Below are 19,202 nucleotides of genomic sequence, written 5' to 3'. Positions count from 1 at the left end.
TGACACATGGCTGCACATTTCTGTTGCTATTGTTGTTGGCTTTGAATATTAAACTTAGATTTTGATCAGAAAGATTTTGTCAGTGATCATGACAGCTTTTATGTCAATAAATTCCAGTGCAGTGATTTAGTTGAATTAGTATCATCCTTTATTTCTTAAGATTGCAGTTCTTAATGAGCAAACATCTGCCTACTGTAAGCAAGTACTAGGTGAGGAGTAGGGAAACATGATCATAGGTCCATTATTTTTTCCATTCTCTTTCCAAATAGTATTTGTGGGGAAGGAAAAAAAGGTTACAAATTGCAAAAATAAGGCACGAGGCACAGTAGCAGCAGTGATGTAACTCTGCTTTGAGACTGTTACAAATTTACTGGATGGAGTAGAAGATTTCCTTACCAAGAAATTTACTGAGGAACGATAAAATGATCTGAAAATGATACACAAAGTCAGTGTCAGGACTTTGTATAAGCACGATATGATTGCTGCAGGTGCAGTGCTCCACTGCTGCTTCTTCCCCTTAGAGGTATTAACTACACTTATTAACTGCAGCATTGTTTTCACTGAAATCCCATTTATTATCAAATAACTAATCTGCTTTGCCTGTTCTGCTGTGAAATCACAGTGGAAACAAGACCCTGCAGTTTATGTAGAAACTAAGACCAAACATGGGCAAAATCATCACCACTTTTATCAGCTAATGCCTTGCCTTTAACCGAGACCGACAGATAAAAGTCTGGGTATTCAAGAATAATGTGTTATCTCTTTATTTTGCAGTCCTTTAAATAAAGAAAATTAGCACTTTGGAGAAGCTAAGGCAATGCCTCAGGGGCTGACCTTCAGGTGACTGTTTTGTCAACTGATACCACAGCCCTGAGTTAGCAGGGTGAATATTCAGTGAAACACTGAATGCAAGATAAGGCCGAGTTTGTCCTATTGTTTGTAGGAATATGGCATTTTTATATTTCCTGTGCTTATGATTTTTGTTTTTCTCTTTGTTGTAATTTTAAAAACCCTTTAAATTTATCGAGTTTTTGCTTTTTTTCTTTTATATATCGATTATACAAATTTTAGCCTGAACTTCCCGTGACTTGCATGACTTAAAACTAATTAACAAATATATTTGAAGAAGTGGTCTTAAATAATACAACAAAACACATAACAAGACATAACATTGGTTCTTCTCGATGAACCAATACAGAACCAGATGTTGAAAAGTATGTATTGGCAAACAAAAGTCTAAAGTCCACCTTCAGCCTCACAGCCACTGGCAAATACCTGAACTTTCATTCAAAAATGCAGGTGCTTTTATTTTACCAGGCAAATTTCTGTAAAAAATTATTTGAAACGTAAACTATTCAGTTCTACTAGTGTTTAATTTCCTTGCAATTAAAAAAAAATTGGAATTGGAATGATTGTCTTATGTAACAGCTACAAATAGCAATTATCATCTGGTTTAGTAACTATAAACGAGAAAGTTTATCATGGAGAAGGAAATACCACCGGGATGCAAAAGTAATTCTAATCTGAGAATAGCCTTAACGGAAAAAAGCTTCAGTATTTGATTACCTCAACTCTTTGAACTGATCAGACAAAACACTCAAAAGATTTTCCGTTGGCATTGTGCAAAAAAGGTTTATTTAAGCCGGTGTGTTAAGTCAAAGTCACACAGTATCGACTATTCAGGAACAATTCTGTCCTAAACAAAGAGAAACAAGAGGTATGCTAACAACTCATTGCCGCTGTATGTTCTAGCTAAGTGCTCTGTAATGGTGAGAAAAGACAATGCACGTGGAGTGTCCGTGGCTTTTACTTTACTGTTTCTAAGTGAATTAGAGACCTGAATGAAACAGAGAAATCCCTATTTGTATGGAACCGTGTCAATATTCCCCATGGAAACCTGGAGCCACGTGAAACTCCGGCAGTTTCACTGTGGAAGAAACCAGTTCCAAGTAAACAAATGAAGAGAAATACTCGGATGGAGAATACACAGAAGTCTTACCTGTTAAGGGAAGGAATATCTGAAGACTGTGTTTTGATTTAGTTTCAAGGAATTCAGAGAAACTGGTGATACTTTAAAAAGTTGCGGACTGATAGAATCTTCAGTGCAAATTGAAGCGTTTGCTTTTGAGGGGGGAGAGGGGGTAACAGTGGAAATCAGACCCAAATTTTGAACACTTGGATCCTACTGGTGAAAACTGGTCTTTGTACAAAATATATTCAGGAAACGTTTCTCTCTCGATACAGGACTTCCCAAGGAGGTTCAGAGATCCCTGAAAGCCTTCAGGGATGAACTCTGTGAGGGAAGGTTTGAACGCCCAGACTTCTACCCCGATTTCTGCGCAAATTCTTCTTGAACATCGCGTAAGACAACGTGGTTAGGCAAATTTTGCCATGTATTTGCTTAAGTGTACAATGAAATTCGCAACTCCATTGATTTTGATTTAGGGTGGAGTCCACTTTACACCTTGATTTAGATGAAATCAGTTTGTCAGTCGTTGCTGCCCTTTTCCCAGCCCTAAGTCGGAGGGGGGCTGATCTGGTGCACTCGATGATTCGCGGGAATGGCTGCTGACCACCGGCAGTTTGACATAATGTGCCGTGGGTTATTTCTAAAGACACCAGTCAGCGTTTCGGACCGATGATGTGGAGCCGCACACGGCAGCTCCGCTGGGGCTGGGGCTTCTCCAGCCAAACACGGCTGGGCCGGAGGGACCCGTGCGGCCGGACCGGCTGCGGCCGCCGCCATGCCCTCCCTCACTGCGGGCACCGAGAGGGGCCACAGCACCGCGCCACACCCTAACGCCGCTGAGGGGCTCCGGGCGATGCCGCCGCCTCCGTCCCGCCAGCGAGGTCCCGGCGGTGCAGGGTGCCGGTGCCGCTCCCGTCCCGCCAGGGGGGTCCCGGCGGTGCAGGGTGCCGGTGCCGGTGCCGCTCCCGTCCCGGCGGGGCAGGGCGCCGCTCCCTCGCAGAGCGCTCCCAGTGCCGGGAGGCGCCGGCGCTGCGCGGCTCCGCCTCCTCTCGTGACGCCGCCGTGTCCCGCGCGGCCACCGTCGTGTAAGATGGCGGAGAGCAGCGACAGCGAGGAGGAGGACTTAGTGAGCTATGGCAGCGCGCTGCAGCCGCTGCAGGAGGGTAAGGGACCCCCGGGAGGTTCGTCTGCTCCTCCTCCCTCTGTCAATGCGTTGTGCGAGCGCTGCAGAGCGGCCCGGCGTGAGGCGCTGGGGCCGGGGTATCCCGGAGGGCCTGCGCGGTCCTGTCCGGTTCTTTTCGGTTCCCGGCTGAACGCCGCCCAGCCCTTACTGTGAGGGGCTGCGGTGTGTGGGCCCAGCACAGACCTGCTCCTGCTGCGGGGAGCCTTGCTCGGCAGCCGAGCTGTCCTGCGGGAGCGTGGCCCAGCACAGGGCGGGCGGAGCGGGGGAAGAAAGGCCTCGGTACCACTGCGGCTGTGGCTGCCGTACCCCGCGGCTTGTGTCGGCTGCTCCGGGTGAAACTGGGTGCCAGTGTTTGCTTCTGTTCTCCTCACCCCCCAAAACCCCCAGTACAGTTCAAATAAAACACTTCCAATGTACGCTGTTATGCTGATCTGACCGTCTGATGCTTATGTGGTTGAGATGGACAGGGCCAGGACTAATGTACAGTTGTGAGTCCCAAATCTGTGCCTCTTTATTCAAGAAACGTTGTTAAAAAGAGGTAAATGTTTGTGTCAAAGTCTACGGGTTTTGTGTTTTGTTTCATTTTATACACGTTTGATGTGTAGTTTCTCAAGCAATTACTGAAGGGAAGAAATCCCGCCAGAAATCTTGCATACTTTAAAAGTTTCCTTTCACAAGAAAAAATGCAATGTTCTCAGAAGTCAGTAGAACTGAGGATTTTGATGTGAACACTTCATACTTTTCGCTTATCACTGGTGTATGTGAATAGTTACAATGGAGTGGAAATAAATGAAATGTGGTGATTTCCATGTCAGGGTGGCTAGTGTTTGATCCTGTTCTTACAAGGAAGAAACAGCTTCTGGAGGAAATGGGAAATTGTTCCTTCATGTAAAGTTGTGTCTTACTTTCTGGTTTATTTGATTGTAGGTGAACGAATTAAAAAGCCAGTTCCTCTCCAAGAGCAGACTGTTAAGGATGCAAAGGGACGATACCAGCGTTTCCATGGTGCATTCACTGGTGGCTTTTCTGCTGGATACTTCAACACTGTTGGTACAAAGGAAGGTCAGATATTTTGCTGTCTCCTGGGAATGGTTATATTGAGAATCATATTGTCATGTAAGTGAAAACAAATTAACTGTCATTAAGCATTTTTGTTCCTGCTATTCCTTATACTGTGAGTACTTGAAATAGTATTGCTGAAGTTATTTCTCCCTGAGTTTTTGGACTGTAATTTTACAAATATTCATTTGCTATATCCTTAAGATATAAGGTTGAAATGTTTGAATTGTTTTTGAATACTGAGTTGCCTTAAGTATCTTACTTAAATTTTTGCCTTCTTTAAAGGATGGACGCCATCAGCTTTTGTGTCATCACGGCAGAAGAGAGCAGACAGAACTGTTTTTGGACCAGAAGACTTCATGGATGAAGAGGTAAATTTAGAAAGGAATTGAAAACTTGTGTAAATAGTTGCCATGGCAGCAAAAATTGAAGTAACCTTGAAATTACTTCTTGGATACAGTGTTATCCTACTAGCTTTTACAGACTATTTCATGGGTTCATTTAAAAAGCTCCTGTAATGTCAGTATTAAAAAATAAAACCAGAACTCAACCTTTTCACCCTATCAGAAAATGCAAATACTTTTGAAACTGTTTACGATATTTCCACTAAAGGTATTGCAAAAACAACTGCATAAGTGGTTTGAGAAAATTAGCAAATGTGAAAGCCTTATGCCATTTTCATTTCTTTACTATTACAGTAAGTAAGAATTTGAAGAATGTTTAATCTAAATGTTCTCATTTTTGTGTGTATTTCCAGGATCTTAGTGAATTTGGGATAGCACCAAAAGATATTACAACTACAGATGATTTTGCATCTAAAGCTAAAGACAGAATAAAGGAGAAAGCTAGGCAGATTGCAGGAGTCGTTGCTCCCATTCCAGGAACCACTGCATTTGATGATTTAATTGGACCATCTAAGTAAGTAAATTTACCTGAAACTTTGCCAAACCATTCATTTCACTTAGAAGTGTTGTATTGCTTAGAAAAGGAATGTTTGGCCACTGCAGTTGTCAGACTGGAAGATCCTGCAGTGCTATATTTCCTAAGTGGCCTCCACCTGGATTTTTGTTTTGAATGTGCAAACTTGCACCAAGTAAAGACGTATAAACTGACAGGTGCTGTGTATGCAAGTAGTAACACTTTCAGATTTGATTTTAAAGCAGGATACAAAACTAGAAGTTCAAATATTATATATGTACATTATTTATCAACAGATAATAAAGCTGTGGTTTGGAGTAATTTTGGGTTTTGTTTCCTTTTTCTTTTTAGAATCACAGTTGGGGTTGAACTGTTGCGAAAAATGGGCTGGAAAGAAGGACAAGGAGTTGGCCCCCGAGTCAAACGAAAGCCACGCAGGCAGAAACCTGGTGAGTTCAGGGAACTGCCTCAGCTAATTAATTTCCTTGGTAGTAGAAAGTTAACATTCATAGACTGATTAGAAAGTTGACTTTAAACCCTCTTTTTGTTTTTATGAATGTAATATGATGTTATGGTGTCTCTTACAGATCCTACAGTGAAGATTTATGGTTGTGCTTTACCACCTGGACTGTCTGAGGGTTCTGAGGTACTGAACAGGGAAAGTGGTCTGTTGGCTTTTGTAAGAATATGTGATGACACATTAAAAAATAAAACAACTTCTTTAATATCCTCAAACAGTATTTTAAAATACTGTTCTTCAATTCTTCAATTCTTCTTAAAAGTGTTTATAAATACTTCCTATGCTTAATGTGAACAAAGGTGTTAATATCTAAATTTCTTCTTTTGCTACGTAGGAAGGTGTAGTTCATACACAATTCAGGAAATGCAAACTTGCTCAGGCTCATATTAACTGAATGTTGTAAAAGCTCAACATACAGACCTTTGAGTCATATTTGCTCTCATAAAGTTTCATTTTGTACAAGGATGAAGAGGATGAATACCAGCCAGAGAATGTGACTTTTGCACCGAAGGATGTAATGCCTGTAGACTTGACTCCAAAAGAGAATGTCCATGGACTTGGCTACAAGGGTTTGGACCCCTCTCAAGCCTTGTTTGGTGCATCTGGAAGAGAACACCTGAACCTCTTCACAGGTGGTTCTGAAGAAACAAGCAACTTACTTGGTGATCTGAGACACAGCAAAGGAAGAAAACTAGGTATTACAGGTCAGGTAAGGACATTTTTTACTGCATTTTATCATTAGTGTAGTAAAAGCCACATAAATTTTGTTTTAAGTGAAAAGCTCATTGTAATATTGTAAGAAATGTTAAGTGTAATTTGAGAATAGGATTTTTTTAAAACTTATTTTGAAGATGTGGAAAAATCCTTAGAACTCTCAAATGCCTTCACTTACTGAAACTGTAAAAGACAATTGTAAAACTACTCAGCTACTCTGAGTAGCTGGATGGAAAAACGTTCTGTGTTACTTTGATGAGATAAAGTTAATATCCTGTACGTTTTTTTTTTTTTTGATCTGTTGTACTTTCAGTAATGCTGTGTCTGTCAGCTAGAGAGGTTTTGTGTTGCTCCAGGGTATTTGTAGTTCTTCTCTAGAAGCACTATCAGTTTATATTTTCTGGGAATTCTGCTTGTTTAATTTCCCTGTTAACTGCCATATTTTTTCCTTTTGAGAACTTAACCTGCTCTTAGTCAGATTATATGTGTTATTTTGGTGGAACTAGTCTGTTGTCCTTGTCTTGTACACACCAAACTTGCTGTCCCTCCCTGCCAAGGGACTGGAATGTGTTTTCTTTCTTGCTTTTGTGCTCACTGAGGTGTGGGGCTTTTCCCACCTCAGTTTCTGTGGTGTAACTCTACATTTTTCCCAGTGTATCTATATTTGTACTGTAGACTTTATGTAGATGAATAGATATCCATGTAGATGTGTTCTCATATGTGACTTCAAAGTATTTCCACTTTTGAGTTCTCATTTAAAATCTGTATTTTAGGCTTTTGGTGTTGGAGCTCTGGAGGAAGAAGATGATGATATTTATGCAACTGACACACTGTCAAAATATGATACAGTTCTAAAGGATGAGGAGCCTGGGGATGGCTTGTATGGCTGGACAGCACCAAAACAGTATAAATCCAAAAAAAGTAAGAATTGTGGTTCTCTTTAAAGAGTGAGTGTAATATGGGGCGGGGGGGGGGGGGGGGGGGGGAAATAAGAAATGTGTTCTGTATTTGCCATATATTGTAATTTTCAGCCTTGATATCTGAAAATTCAACTAGTCCTCCTTCTATATTGAAGTGTTCAATTATGGAAATAATTTCCAAAGTCCTCCACTAATCCCAGTGTAGATGAAACTCTCAAAGCTGTTTTTTCAAAAGGACAATATGTGCTGCTTTGTGAGATACAGTGCTCAGTTTCACTGAAGGAAACAAGTGATTGTGAATCACAGTTACAAAATATGGCCCAGCACTTAAAAAGAGAACTTTTGTTTTAGATGAACTTCTGTATTTTCAGATAATTTTTGTAAATTGTATCTTGGTGCCGCTTTATTTTTACTGCACTGTGTAAATACATGAAATACTGTTGTCATTTCTGGAGCAGCTGTTCATGTTGGTTGTACACATTAATGGCACTGAGGGTGTTGGCTGTGCACAGTGTGGACACTGCTGCTTCACTGTAAGCCTTGTTCAGCCTCCAGCAGTCACTCTGGGAGCAGTTTTTAGTTGAATAATACTGATCCAGAATCAGAACCCTTAATTTTAAATGAAAAGTAGGGAAGGCAAACTACAGTTATGACTTAAAATAGACAGTGTGACATATGGAAAATATTCAGAAAAAAAATTGCCTATCATGCATGTTTTAAATATTGTATCTATGATCATTTTGTAGGGCCTGAAAGAGATTTTAAATATATAGGCAAAGTCCTGGCTGGTTTTTCCTTGGCATCAAAACCATCAGCTCCAGTCAAGGTAAGCAGATAGTGATGTTTTATGTATTAAGAATAACATCATTCATCATGTGAACAGTGTGGACTCTGCTCCTTCTTGGTGTTTTTCTGTTCTTAGAAATAAATGGTTTGGTCAGCAGTAAAAATTGCTGAATGAACAAAATTATAGCACTGGGGGCTGTAATAGAAACCTAAAATTTATCAGGCTCCTGAAGGTATTTAACCTTTGCCTGGGTACTGGCTTTGAACAAATGCCTTCCACACTCTTCACTGCTACTTTCCATAAAGCTGGAGGAATGGTTTAATTTAACTTTAAATAAATAAATAAATAAATAAATAAATTTTGCTTTTAGATCTTTCATATGTAACATTCAGTTTTCTGTAAAAGGCAGGCCTCATGTTGTGTCCACTTTGCTATTTTGGTGACAGTTTAATTTTTTAGTCCTATCTTCAGGTTTACATAATTCATGCCATATATATTTGCATAAATTAGAATGACAACCAATTATATGACAGGGTCCTCTTTCTAAGGAAGAATATTTGTGTGGTATATAAAATCCCATCCTATAGGGAGCACAGAGATAACCCTTTAAGTAACAACTTGGATGCAGAACATGGGGAAAAGCACTTTGAAAGATGTTAAAATATATATATATAGTAAGCATGGAAGTACTCAGTAATCCAATTTATTGTTGTCATCTTATTGTATTTCATATTTCTGGAGTCCCATCTTAAAGTCCATACCTTCTTGCTGGTCCTATTATGCAGCTCCTCTCTGCAGCACAATTCCTCATGGCTTCCACAGGGGCTCCTTCTGGGCTCTCGACCCACCCCCTTTTATCCCAGTTGCCTTCATGAGCTACAGCTGCTGCCCAACCAAGGACCCCGCAGCTGTAGCTCATCCAGAGCAACCAGGACCCAGCTCTCCAATACATAGGACTCTCACTACACCAATTGATTGAATCATTTGACTTGTGTTAAAAAATATTAAGCGATATTAAAAGGTGTTTTCTCAAATAAAAGCAGTACATCCTAAGACTAGTTAATTTTTCTGTCACTTAATGTGCATGTTTCATATTTTTCCATAGCTGTAAATTGTCAATAGTTTTATTCCCAGGGTTTGTATTACAGTGCCACTTACCAGTCTGTAGGAATTGGTAGCTTGTACTATCTGTTGGAAATTTGTACTATCTGTTTCTACTCTAAGATGGCAATTGAGGAATTCTTAGGTTGAGCTTTTTCTGGAACACATTTGTAGGTGTTGCACACACAGTTGTCTCTCTCTCTCTCAGTGGGTTTCTGTTTTGTTGCCCCTTTTCCCCAGATTTATCCCCCGCCCAGCCTGCCCCGCACCTACAGACCGGTGCATCACTTCAGCCCGGTGCTGCCCGCTGGGAGTGACGGCTGCCGCCTGCGGAGGGCACTGGAGCAGTCAGCTGGGAAACTGGAGAGCGACCCGGCCCAGCACAGCAGGCACGCTCTGAATGCAGCCCAGAGGAGGGAGCAGCTGGGGGAGGCTGAGCTGAAAGGTGGGAACACACCTGACCCTGTCTTTGCTTGTGTTTCAAACCTGTTTGTATGTGTAGTTATAGAGCAGTAAGAATTTGCTCTGGCCTTGAGTGCTTATTTTCTAACATAAATATATCAAATCTAGTTACCATTTCATTATCAGTTTCATCTCAGCTGGTGAATTGTTGACATAACTGACTGTATTTTCATTTACTTAAATATTTTAAAAACAAAAAGTATGTGTTGGATTTTGGTTTTTTGACAGAGTCGTGGCCTTTTATGAATATAATAGGCTGTGATAATTTTTTCTGTAAAATGTTTTACTGAAATCCATTCAGATATACTAAGAAGATAATTTATAACTGTGGCTCACATTTGTATCTACAATAGTAAACTTTATCAAGTTATATGTAAATAGCATAAAAGATGTAACTGTGGCCAAATTTTTATTTGCCATGTATGCCATATATTTGCCATTTATGCCATTTCATTGTTAATTTCTGATTAAGAGCATTTAATCTGAATTTATACACACGTGGTAGGGATTTTTCTTCTACTAAAGTGAAAGAAATAGTTCTAGTAATTTTTAATTTCTCCTTATCTTTCACTGCTTTTTTTCTGCTTTAGGTCCAGCTCCTTCTGTTTTGGAATATCTGTCTGAGAAAGATAGAGAAAGACTCAAACAAGTGAAACAAGCATCTGAACAACAAATGAAAGCAAACCCAGTGCCTCAGCAGTCCCCAAGTGAGGCAAACCCAGTGCCTCAGCAGTCCCCAAGTGGCAGATTCCAGCTGGCCTCCAGAGAAGATGATGCTCACAAATGGCAGACCCTGCTGGGAGGGCAGTTAGCAAATGCTGGTTCTAGTGACTTCAAACCATTTGCAAAAAATCCAGAAAAACAAAAAAGATATGAAAATTTTGTGAAAAGTCTTAAACAAGGAGAAAGAGGTAAAATATTTCTTGATTTATTTTTTCCTTCCCCTCCCCTACCCCCCTTTTTTTTTCCCCCAATGCATTTTATATTGACTATGAGTTCTCCTCCTGAATTTCACAGCATTTCTCCTTTTACTTCTTTTCAGGACCAATGTTTACAGAAATCTTTACTGATACTTAGTCATGTTGATTTCAAGAGAACTGCTCAGTTATTCAGTTGTCAGCAAGTCTTGGTTTTAGGCAATACATTTCATACTTCTGTGATGTAGCAGAAGTTCAGTTCTACTTCATTTCCTGGATTTCCCTTTTTCATTTGAAGGTACACTTCAGCTTTGGTCAGTGGAACAAGCATTTTCATTTAGTTTGTTTCTGTTTGAGGAGCTAAACTGACAGATCATATAAAGGCACAAAGAGGACTGGGTAACAGCAGAACCAAAAGAAACCCCATTCCCTCTGCACCAGGGGAAGATAAGAATCCTAAAGTGAATTAAGTATTTCACACTTGTCAAAGCTTCTATTGCATGTCCTGCAGCTACTCCAACTTCTGCTGTCACTTATGTTCTTCTCAGAAAGATCTATGACTGTAAAAACACAGCATCCATGCAGAGCTCTTACTCCAAACCAAAAACCATCCAACCTCCTTCATCATCTCTTTTCATGCTGTTTCAGTCTCCTTCCATTTTGTTTAGGTTTTTGATATTAAATGGCACTGTGGTGTATATTAGATTGAATTAGGTACTCACAATGCCTTGTGGTGAGGTCTTCAGTTCTGTGATTTTTCTGTAAGGCATGAAAAGCTGAAATTGTTCTAGGGAGTTTATTCACCATCAGCCCATGACTTAAATTGCCTTGAAATGAACTTAAAAAAAAAAAAAAAAGGTTTTTTTTCTAAATTTTGAAGTCCACAGGGGGAAGAAGAAAATGGGCACTAGGGAAATTTGACAGAGGAAAGCATATGGTGATAGGTGGAAAACCTGGGTTTGTTGTTTTAGTTGTGATTTGGGATTTTTTTGTCTTTTTTAAGTCATTTTCATTATATAAAATAAATATTTTCTGGTCAGTAGCCTCTTCTGGTTACTGCATTGGGACAGACTACTTGAACTTTGAATCCATAGTTCCTCTGGTCAGGACTGGGATTTTCCCTGGGTAAAGTTGACTATTCCCAATTATGGCTGTGTTATGACTGTAAGTGCCTCCCTAGTCATTATGATGGAAATGTATAAATAACTGGAATGGTTAAAGGTCTGTTTTACTGTGAGTGTATTTGCTTGGCTGGTGTTATTTCCTCTTCCTTCTGGGAGACAAACTGAACCTGTTGCTGTAAACCTGTGTGCAAACTCTGTATTTATCAGTGAGCAGTTATAGACCAGCAAATTACCAAGCATAGGCAGGCTTAAATTCTTCTGTTCTGTGTTTTAGCTATTTGATAAAGCTTTGGGTGATACTTTTTGTTTTAATCACCTGTTAAATCCATTAAGTATTTTGAACATTCTTTAAAGGGCAATGAATAAGGAATCGGTTTTACAAGTAAAATTACTTAAAATACCAATTTAGCATTTGGCAAATGCTGTCATTCTTGCTGTCTTGAAAAACGACCTCCATTTATCAGGGATTAACACAGTTGATGTTAATACTACCCTTAAGATAAATATTCATTAAATACTTGCAAGAATGTTATTTTTTGTTTGAAAAGTGTTGACCCAAAGCATCTCTGCTGAGAATTCCTCTCCTCATCCTACAGGAGAAAGATTGGAGAGGTTTTTTGACCAGAACATGACGGAGTGGGAGCGAGGCAGAGAACAGGAGGAGTTCTTCCGTGCAGCAATGTTCTACAGGTCCTCAAATTCCACACTCTCATCCAGGTTCACCAGGGCCAAATATGAAGATGATGTTGACAAAGTTGAAGTTCCTCGAGACCAAGAGGTATTTGCTGTCTTTTAACACATTGGAGCTGCAGTTGTTGCCTTAGCCCTGACTTTTCCTTTTAAACTCTCATGAAGATGTGTCATTGTTTTGTTGCCCTTCTGTTTAGCAGCTTTTGAAAACACTTGGTGCAAACAGAGTAGTATTTGTTAAACAGCATTTAAATATTGATGGATTTGTCCTGTTCATAAATCTTACAACAGTTCAGGGTTTTTTTGTGTGTAAATTCTGCAATTAATTCTGTAAATTAAACAGTATGAATTCTGCACATTGCAATTGTATATAAAATACATTTTATATGTCTCTTTACACAAATTATTTATCAGCTCTAAATGTTTGACTTTTTCAGAATGATATTGATGATAAGGAAACAGCTGTGAAGATGAAGATGTTTGGCAAACTCACCAGAGACAACTTTGAATGGCATCCTGATAAGCTGCTGTGTAAAAGATTTAATGTTCGTGATCCATATCCTGAGTAAGATAATCCATACTTATATTTTTAAAACTTTTTATAAATTCTGAGTTTTTCATTTGCTTGTGGAAAATCTGGCTTGATGTTTTCTTGTGTCATAAGGTGATACAGAACTGCCCAAAGTTTTGATTTGTGTCACAAAATATGGTGACCTCTGATAAAATAGCATCCATTTGAAGGACTACTGTAGGAGTTCAGGTTTTTGTAGCTAATTTGAGAACTTTCCTGTGTTTAATACAATAATCAGCAAACAATTTTATTTCCCTCTAGTTCTTCTGTAGTGGGTTTGCCAAAAGTGAAACGAGACAAGTATTCTGTTTTTAATTTCTTAACTGTGACTGAGCCCACCACATCTGCAACTCAAGCAACAAATGAAAAGATCCAAGAGAGTAACAGTCTCAACAGTAAGTTTGTTGTTACTTTATTAATTTAGCTATACATGAGGTAATAGTACAGAAAAGGCATCTTTCTCATTGAGAACCTAGCCACATGATTTTTTTTTAATTAAAAAAAACAAACAAAGGAATTGAAAATAAAAATTCAGTGACATAAAAACTGAAGTTAGTGATATAAAGCTAATTTCTTCTACCTAAAAGACATTTATAGGTCAAGTATTCATTAGAAAGATTTAAAAAATGTCAAACTGAAGAAGCAGAGTAATTTAAAATCAAGTAGGCCTTGAAATGCAGAACAATTTGGCATGCAGGTGATTTGAATATTTTGGATGTTTTAGAACCAAAGAAATCTTCAAGGTGGGATGTGTCAGACAAAGAGAAGGAGAAGAAAGATTCCATCAGTGAATTCATTAGTCTGGCTAGATCAAAAGCTGATGCTCAGCAGCAGCCCGCAGTGCCAACCAAAGAAGAATGTGGAACTGGGACAACTGAAACTCCTCCCTCTGTGGTGAGTTTACAACAGGGTTTGAACTGAAAGGGAACAGCTGTAAACCTTGAAAACCCAGAAATATAAACAATTAATATATTAACCCATCTTATGTGTTAATATTGTTTATATATGTTAACATGAATTGTTAATATATGAATACCAGATCAGTTTGCTCAAGAGCCAAGTCAGGATGAGCAGAGGCATGAGATGGCACTTTGAAGAACTTTGAGCTTATAATTCTGGAATGAAAGATCTTTGCAGCTCACCTCTGATTATACTTGAAGTAGAGCTTAAGAGAAGAAAAAATGTAGCCCAGTAGTCTGGGAACTAAATTCAGTAACTTTGCCATCACTCTGCTCACAGGCACAGAATGTATTTATTTCTCCTTTCCACAGAACAGAGTGCATATTTTGGGGAGAAATGTGATGTTTTACTTTTGCTTAAATTTGATATGATATAATTGAAGTTTGAATTAATGAATTAGAATGTATAATATCTGGGGATGTATTTTCACAAACAGCACTACTCTTTATGGGACACTGGCTTAGTTCCTCAGTGTTTCAGAGCTTTACTATTTGGGACTAAGATTGTTTATTTCACAGCTGTTGTGCCATCCAAATGTTTTGTAAATACCTGTCAGCATGCTTGACGTTATTCCTTATCAGAGAGATTGTTAGTTTCAGAGAGAGATTGTTAGTTTCTTTAGTGCCTAAATACACTTTGTTGTGATGCTCTTTAGCAGGCAGCTGATGAACATAAGGATCAGGAGGAAGAAAGCAAACGACCACCCATGGACTTATTTAAGGCCATCTTTGTGAGCTCCTCAGATGAAAAATCATCTTCCTCTGAAGAAGAAGAGAGTGATGAAGAAGAGCAACCAGCTGCTTCAGAAAGACAGTCAGAAACCACCAAGCCAGTTGATGTAGCAGACAGTTCTTCCTCTAATTTACAAGGTAGTACTTCTGGAAGTTCATTTTTATGCAACATAAAGTACATACCTTGTAAAAGTTCCACTTTTGAATCACACATTCTTGGACTGTTAGGACAGTGCTAACCAGTGCAGATCTTCAGAGATTGGCAGAGCTGGTTGTGTGGAAAATGCAAATAAATACAGCACTGAATAGGGCCTTGCATGTTACAGTGTTAGCATTGCCATGCACCTTTTGTGTGGATTTTTCAGGCAAACTGCTGCCTAGAATATGCCTGTTACACAGTGAGGGGGAGCAGAACATCTGGTGTAAGAACATACTTAAAATGAAAATACTTTGTTCACTTACTGTCACAGCTGGTTCTATTAACATTCAACTTGTAGTGTTTATTAACCTTATACATCTCATTGAGTTTTTTATTCATTCTGAGTAATGGAAAAATAGTACTGTTACAAAAGGGAAGGAAACAAATACACACTAATAGCAATTTAATTAATAATTTATAGTTTAAAAGGTAAATTTTGATTCAAAAGAAAAAAACCCTACGGTATGTTGACATGTTTCAGAATGTCAGCTACCCAGTTGGCCAAATCTTAAAGATTTTTAGAAAGCCTCTTTGAGCTTTCTTCAGCACTTCTTGGAAAAAATATTTATATAGCAAGTTTTGGTTTTTTTCATAGAGAATGTGACTGCTACAACTGATTCTGGCATTCCTTCATTGCCTACTTCAAAGCAGGAGCTGGATGCAGCAGAGGAATTTGGACCAAAGTTGCCACCAGCTTTTTCTTCTGGTAGGTTGTGTAAGCATCTAGAATGTAAATATTGAAATAGTATATAAAATGCATAATATCTCTCTTTATAAAAAGCATTTGTGAATGGGCCATCTATCTCTTAAATGTGTGCTATGTAAACAGGCATCACCAAATGTTTTGTTTCCATGCTCTGACCCACAACAGGAACCACCTCTTTGCCTGTGTGCCAGGTTTATTTTAACTATAGAGGTAATGATAAAAAATGGATGTGAAAATAGAGGATAGTCTTGCAATTTCATTTTTTAGCAGATTGGAAGGGCATTTACTTACATTGGGGGTGTTGTAGGTGGGAGTTTTGGACAGGTAATTTCCTTTTTAAAGTAAGGAGTTTTGTTTGTTTAATTATCAGATCAAGTTAAAAGTAATACAGAATATAATAACCAAATTGCCCTGTTTTTGTTGGTTTTTTTTATTCTTTATGCATTTGCTTTGTACTTTAGGCACTACTTGGCAACAACAAACAGAGGTGCCAGCAACTTTTCCTGGGCCTAGCAGGAAAGAAAAGCATAGGAAAATCAGAGAGAGGCACAAGGCTAAGAAAGAACGCAAACGAAAAAAGGAAAAGGTAATAAATTTAAATACTGATTTCTGATTTATTGATTATTTGATCTGCCTTTCAAAATGTTTTATTATTTAGGCTTGGTTGTAGAAAAAATATATACTGGGATTAGAATTTAAACAACAGAATTCTGTTGATGTTTTGAAACCAGAAAATTATCCCATTATGATGCTGCTTTTCCCATATGCACACATGTGACTACAGGTACAGTAGTGTGGGTGGTTTCATGTTCTGTGTGGAAGATGTCAGACACATTCTGGGAATTGCATTCATGCCTTATATTCAGATAACTGTAATGAAATGTCTGCTTTAGGGAGAGTTGAGTGCGTGGATTAAATGAATTTTGGTTTTTAATATTTTTTTTCTTTAAGCTTAGTCTGAATAGTGAAAAAGAATCATTGATAGGTGTCCTGTTAAGCTTTGAGTCCATACTGAAATTACCTTTTTTCTTCTGTTGACATTCAGAAAAATCCCAGTCTTTCACAAGGAGATAAAAGATTATTTCTGTTCTTTTTACAGAAAAAGAAGCATAAGAAGCAAAAAAACAAAGGAAAACACAAGAATAAAAAATCAGAAAAAGAAAGCAGCTCAGACACTACAGATAGCAGTGACAGCCTTAGTGATATGGATACCACAGGCTTGTCACCTAAAGAACTTCTTAGAAGGTAAGCAGAAAGGTTACTTAAATATTTGCAAATTTAACAGTGAATAACTAAAACATCAGTTTATGAGTTGTCATTCTAGTGAACCTATTTGCAGCAAATGTGAATAAGCCAGTTTCTTTGTGAAGATAAAATATTGCTGACTTTGGTGAGGAAAGAGTACAAATATTGGACATTTTAATCTAGAGGGTAATTAATTTCAGGATAGAAGCCTCTTAAGGTAAAGACAGCTAAACACACAGGCCTAGCAGAGCTAATGGACATAATAATTAAAGATGACTGATATTTTTGGAAGGTATTTTGAATTGAAATGAAAAATTGAATTAGTGCAGGTGGAAATTCATGTTTTCAGTTATCTACTTCTCTTTGCCTGGGAACATTGGAAGAAACTTGCCTGCTAAGATTCTATTCAGAGAGATCTGTTGTGTGGCACCAATGCTTCATGGTGCCACATGTTTTTATCTGATACAACTCAGATCTCTCTCCCTGCAACTAAGGTTTAAGAAACTGCTCAAGTAATGAAATGTTCCTAATGTGGTGTGTGACTGTTTAGTGTGACCTTTTTCCTTTTTTTCCTCTCTTTCAGATTAAAACAACTCCAGTATTGAAGAGCTCTCTTGTGTTCTTCAGTGTTGTGTGACTTGATCTCAATTTTGATCTCCTCTGTGATGGTAGATCAGTGGTGTATAATGTGAAGCACTATAGATACAGTATTCATATTGAATTGCTTTCAAAGTACATGTGCATATGTTTATGATGTTCCATGAGCTCAAATGTATGGGTTATAGAACACTGAAAAGACCCCTTTCTGGGCATAATCATCTGAAATACTGCAGGCTCTGTTTTATTTAATAAAACAAAGCATTTTAATAAACTTTATTATTACAAATAAGTTTTGTATAGTGCTAATTTGTTATGCCTAGGACCTCTAAAATGCTGGAGAGTAACTTCCACTCTGAGTTAAGTTAGGAAGTTAGAACTAAAGCAATATAAAAATTTTATTGGGTGCAAGTACTTTTATTGAATCTAATGTAGAATTTCACATCACAGTTTTTGAGTATCCAGCTGTTATTTTTGCCTCTCCAAATTGTATAACATTTACTACAGCAGCTCTAAATCATTAACCTTTGACAGAATCACAGAATATGCTGAGTTGGAAGGGACCTATCAGGATCATCAAGCCCAAGTCCTGACCCTGCACAGTGCATCTCACATAAATTATCACAACCAATGAGCTAAAAGATTATGTATGATTAGAAACTGCCTCATTTTATGTAGTTACAAAGAAAACTGTTCATACTGCTTTTTATCTGCAGTTGGCATATAGAAATAATTTAGAATAATTCAGATTAATGTAGAATAATTTAAATATGAGCCATGAAATAATACAGAGGTGGTGGGGAGCAGCTGTGGGGCAGCTTGGAGCCCTGCAGGAGTGTGGGTTCAGGGCTCTGGGGGGCTGCTGGCAGCCCAGGGATGGAAAGCTCCCTGACACTTTCTGTGGGGTTAAAGCTTGTGGCAGCTGGTGTTTGGTAGCTGTGTTCACACAAACACAAGGTTCACAGACACGAACAAACTTTTCTTCACAAATGAGTGAAGAAAAGACTTTTCAAAATATCTTTGCCAGAATTTGTAAGTCTTGGCCAGAACATGTGGCCTAAGAGCTCCATGTGCTGCATTTGGATGGGCCAGAATTAAGGAAACAAATGTTGGAAGACTTGAGAGGCTTCAGGAGATGTAAAGATTTTTTTTTTGAGAGGAAGAAGAGTTTGAAAACAAATATCCAGAAAAACAAAAATACAGTCCCTATCCATCAGCATTTTTTCTTCTCAACCAGATTCAGTAAATCTGCTCCAAGGTGGTATCAAGGATGTGAACTTTGCTGTCTAGTGGAACTCAGGATCCTTTCTCCTGTGGTTCCTGCTTTCATACTCCCCCTCGTGGACTGAACTCAGCTCATGGGAACCCCTGAGTGCTGTGCAAGGGACTGTGTGCTGAGCACACTGCAGCACTGAGATCTGCACACATTAAACAGCATGACTCAATCTAGGAATGGGCAATGAGTAGTAGTGCATTAATGTCAAATTAATTCAGATGAAGTAATTTAAGGAAGTGTCTAAAAATGTTGATTTCCTGCTGTGCAGTGCCAGGTTTCTACCAAAACCAGAAGCTTTCCAGGCATACTGAAAAGGCCCAAGAAGCACAAAAGCACAAAAAGACCAGACAAGGTTCAGCTTAGCAGCATTGTGTGGCCAACAGCTGTGGATGGCTAGCTCCAAGAAAGCAGGAAATGGAGAAGGAAAAAGTCACATCTTTTAATGACAAGTACATAAACACATGGCAGCTGTAAGCAGATATTGTAGATTTGAGATATAAAAATAAGTGTCTCAGTGTGTTGGTCATGAGATGTACAGCTGAATAACTGTCAG

At 38.7% G+C, this 19,202-nt stretch overlaps 1 protein-coding gene across 1 annotated transcript; it reads left to right on the top strand.

Moving 5' to 3' along the window:
- The first annotated feature begins 3,032 nt into the window (after positions 1 to 3,032).
- Positions 3,033 to 17,665, top strand: GPATCH1 (G-patch domain containing 1). Its single transcript, XM_058813546.1, has 20 exons — positions 3,033 to 3,132; positions 4,080 to 4,214; positions 4,497 to 4,582; positions 4,969 to 5,129; positions 5,481 to 5,578; positions 5,717 to 5,775; positions 6,113 to 6,358; positions 7,137 to 7,284; positions 8,030 to 8,109; positions 9,412 to 9,616; positions 10,224 to 10,544; positions 12,271 to 12,452; positions 12,802 to 12,929; positions 13,197 to 13,330; positions 13,660 to 13,829; positions 14,551 to 14,764; positions 15,421 to 15,531; positions 15,993 to 16,117; positions 16,631 to 16,776; positions 17,360 to 17,665. The coding sequence occupies exons 1-20, from the start codon at positions 3,060 to 3,062 to the stop codon at positions 17,379 to 17,381; spliced, it is 2,844 nt and encodes a 947-aa protein (XP_058669529.1). The 5' UTR covers positions 3,033 to 3,059; the 3' UTR covers positions 17,382 to 17,665.
- Positions 17,666 to 19,202: the final 1,537 nt, after the last annotated feature.

The sequence above is a fragment of the Ammospiza caudacuta genome, chromosome 13 (genome assembly GCF_027887145.1).
Source record: "Ammospiza caudacuta isolate bAmmCau1 chromosome 13, bAmmCau1.pri, whole genome shotgun sequence".
In the NCBI taxonomy this organism is placed as follows: domain Eukaryota; kingdom Metazoa; phylum Chordata; class Aves; order Passeriformes; family Passerellidae; genus Ammospiza; species Ammospiza caudacuta.
The sequence above is the reverse complement of the archived record's forward strand: the minus strand, read 5'-3'. Positions and strand labels throughout refer to the sequence as shown.

Excerpts from the sequence above, each read along its gene's own strand:
- GPATCH1 (XM_058813546.1), top strand. The coding sequence starts at position 3,060 with ATGGCGGAGAGCAGCGACAGCGAGGAGGAGGACTTAGTGAGCTATGGC. Across the intron at positions 5,579-5,716 it reads GCCACGCAGGCAGAAACCTG|ATCCTACAGTGAAGATTTAT; the intron begins GTGAGTTCAGGG and ends TGTCTCTTACAG. Across the intron at positions 15,532-15,992 it reads GCCACCAGCTTTTTCTTCTG|GCACTACTTGGCAACAACAA; the intron begins GTAGGTTGTGTA and ends TTTGTACTTTAG.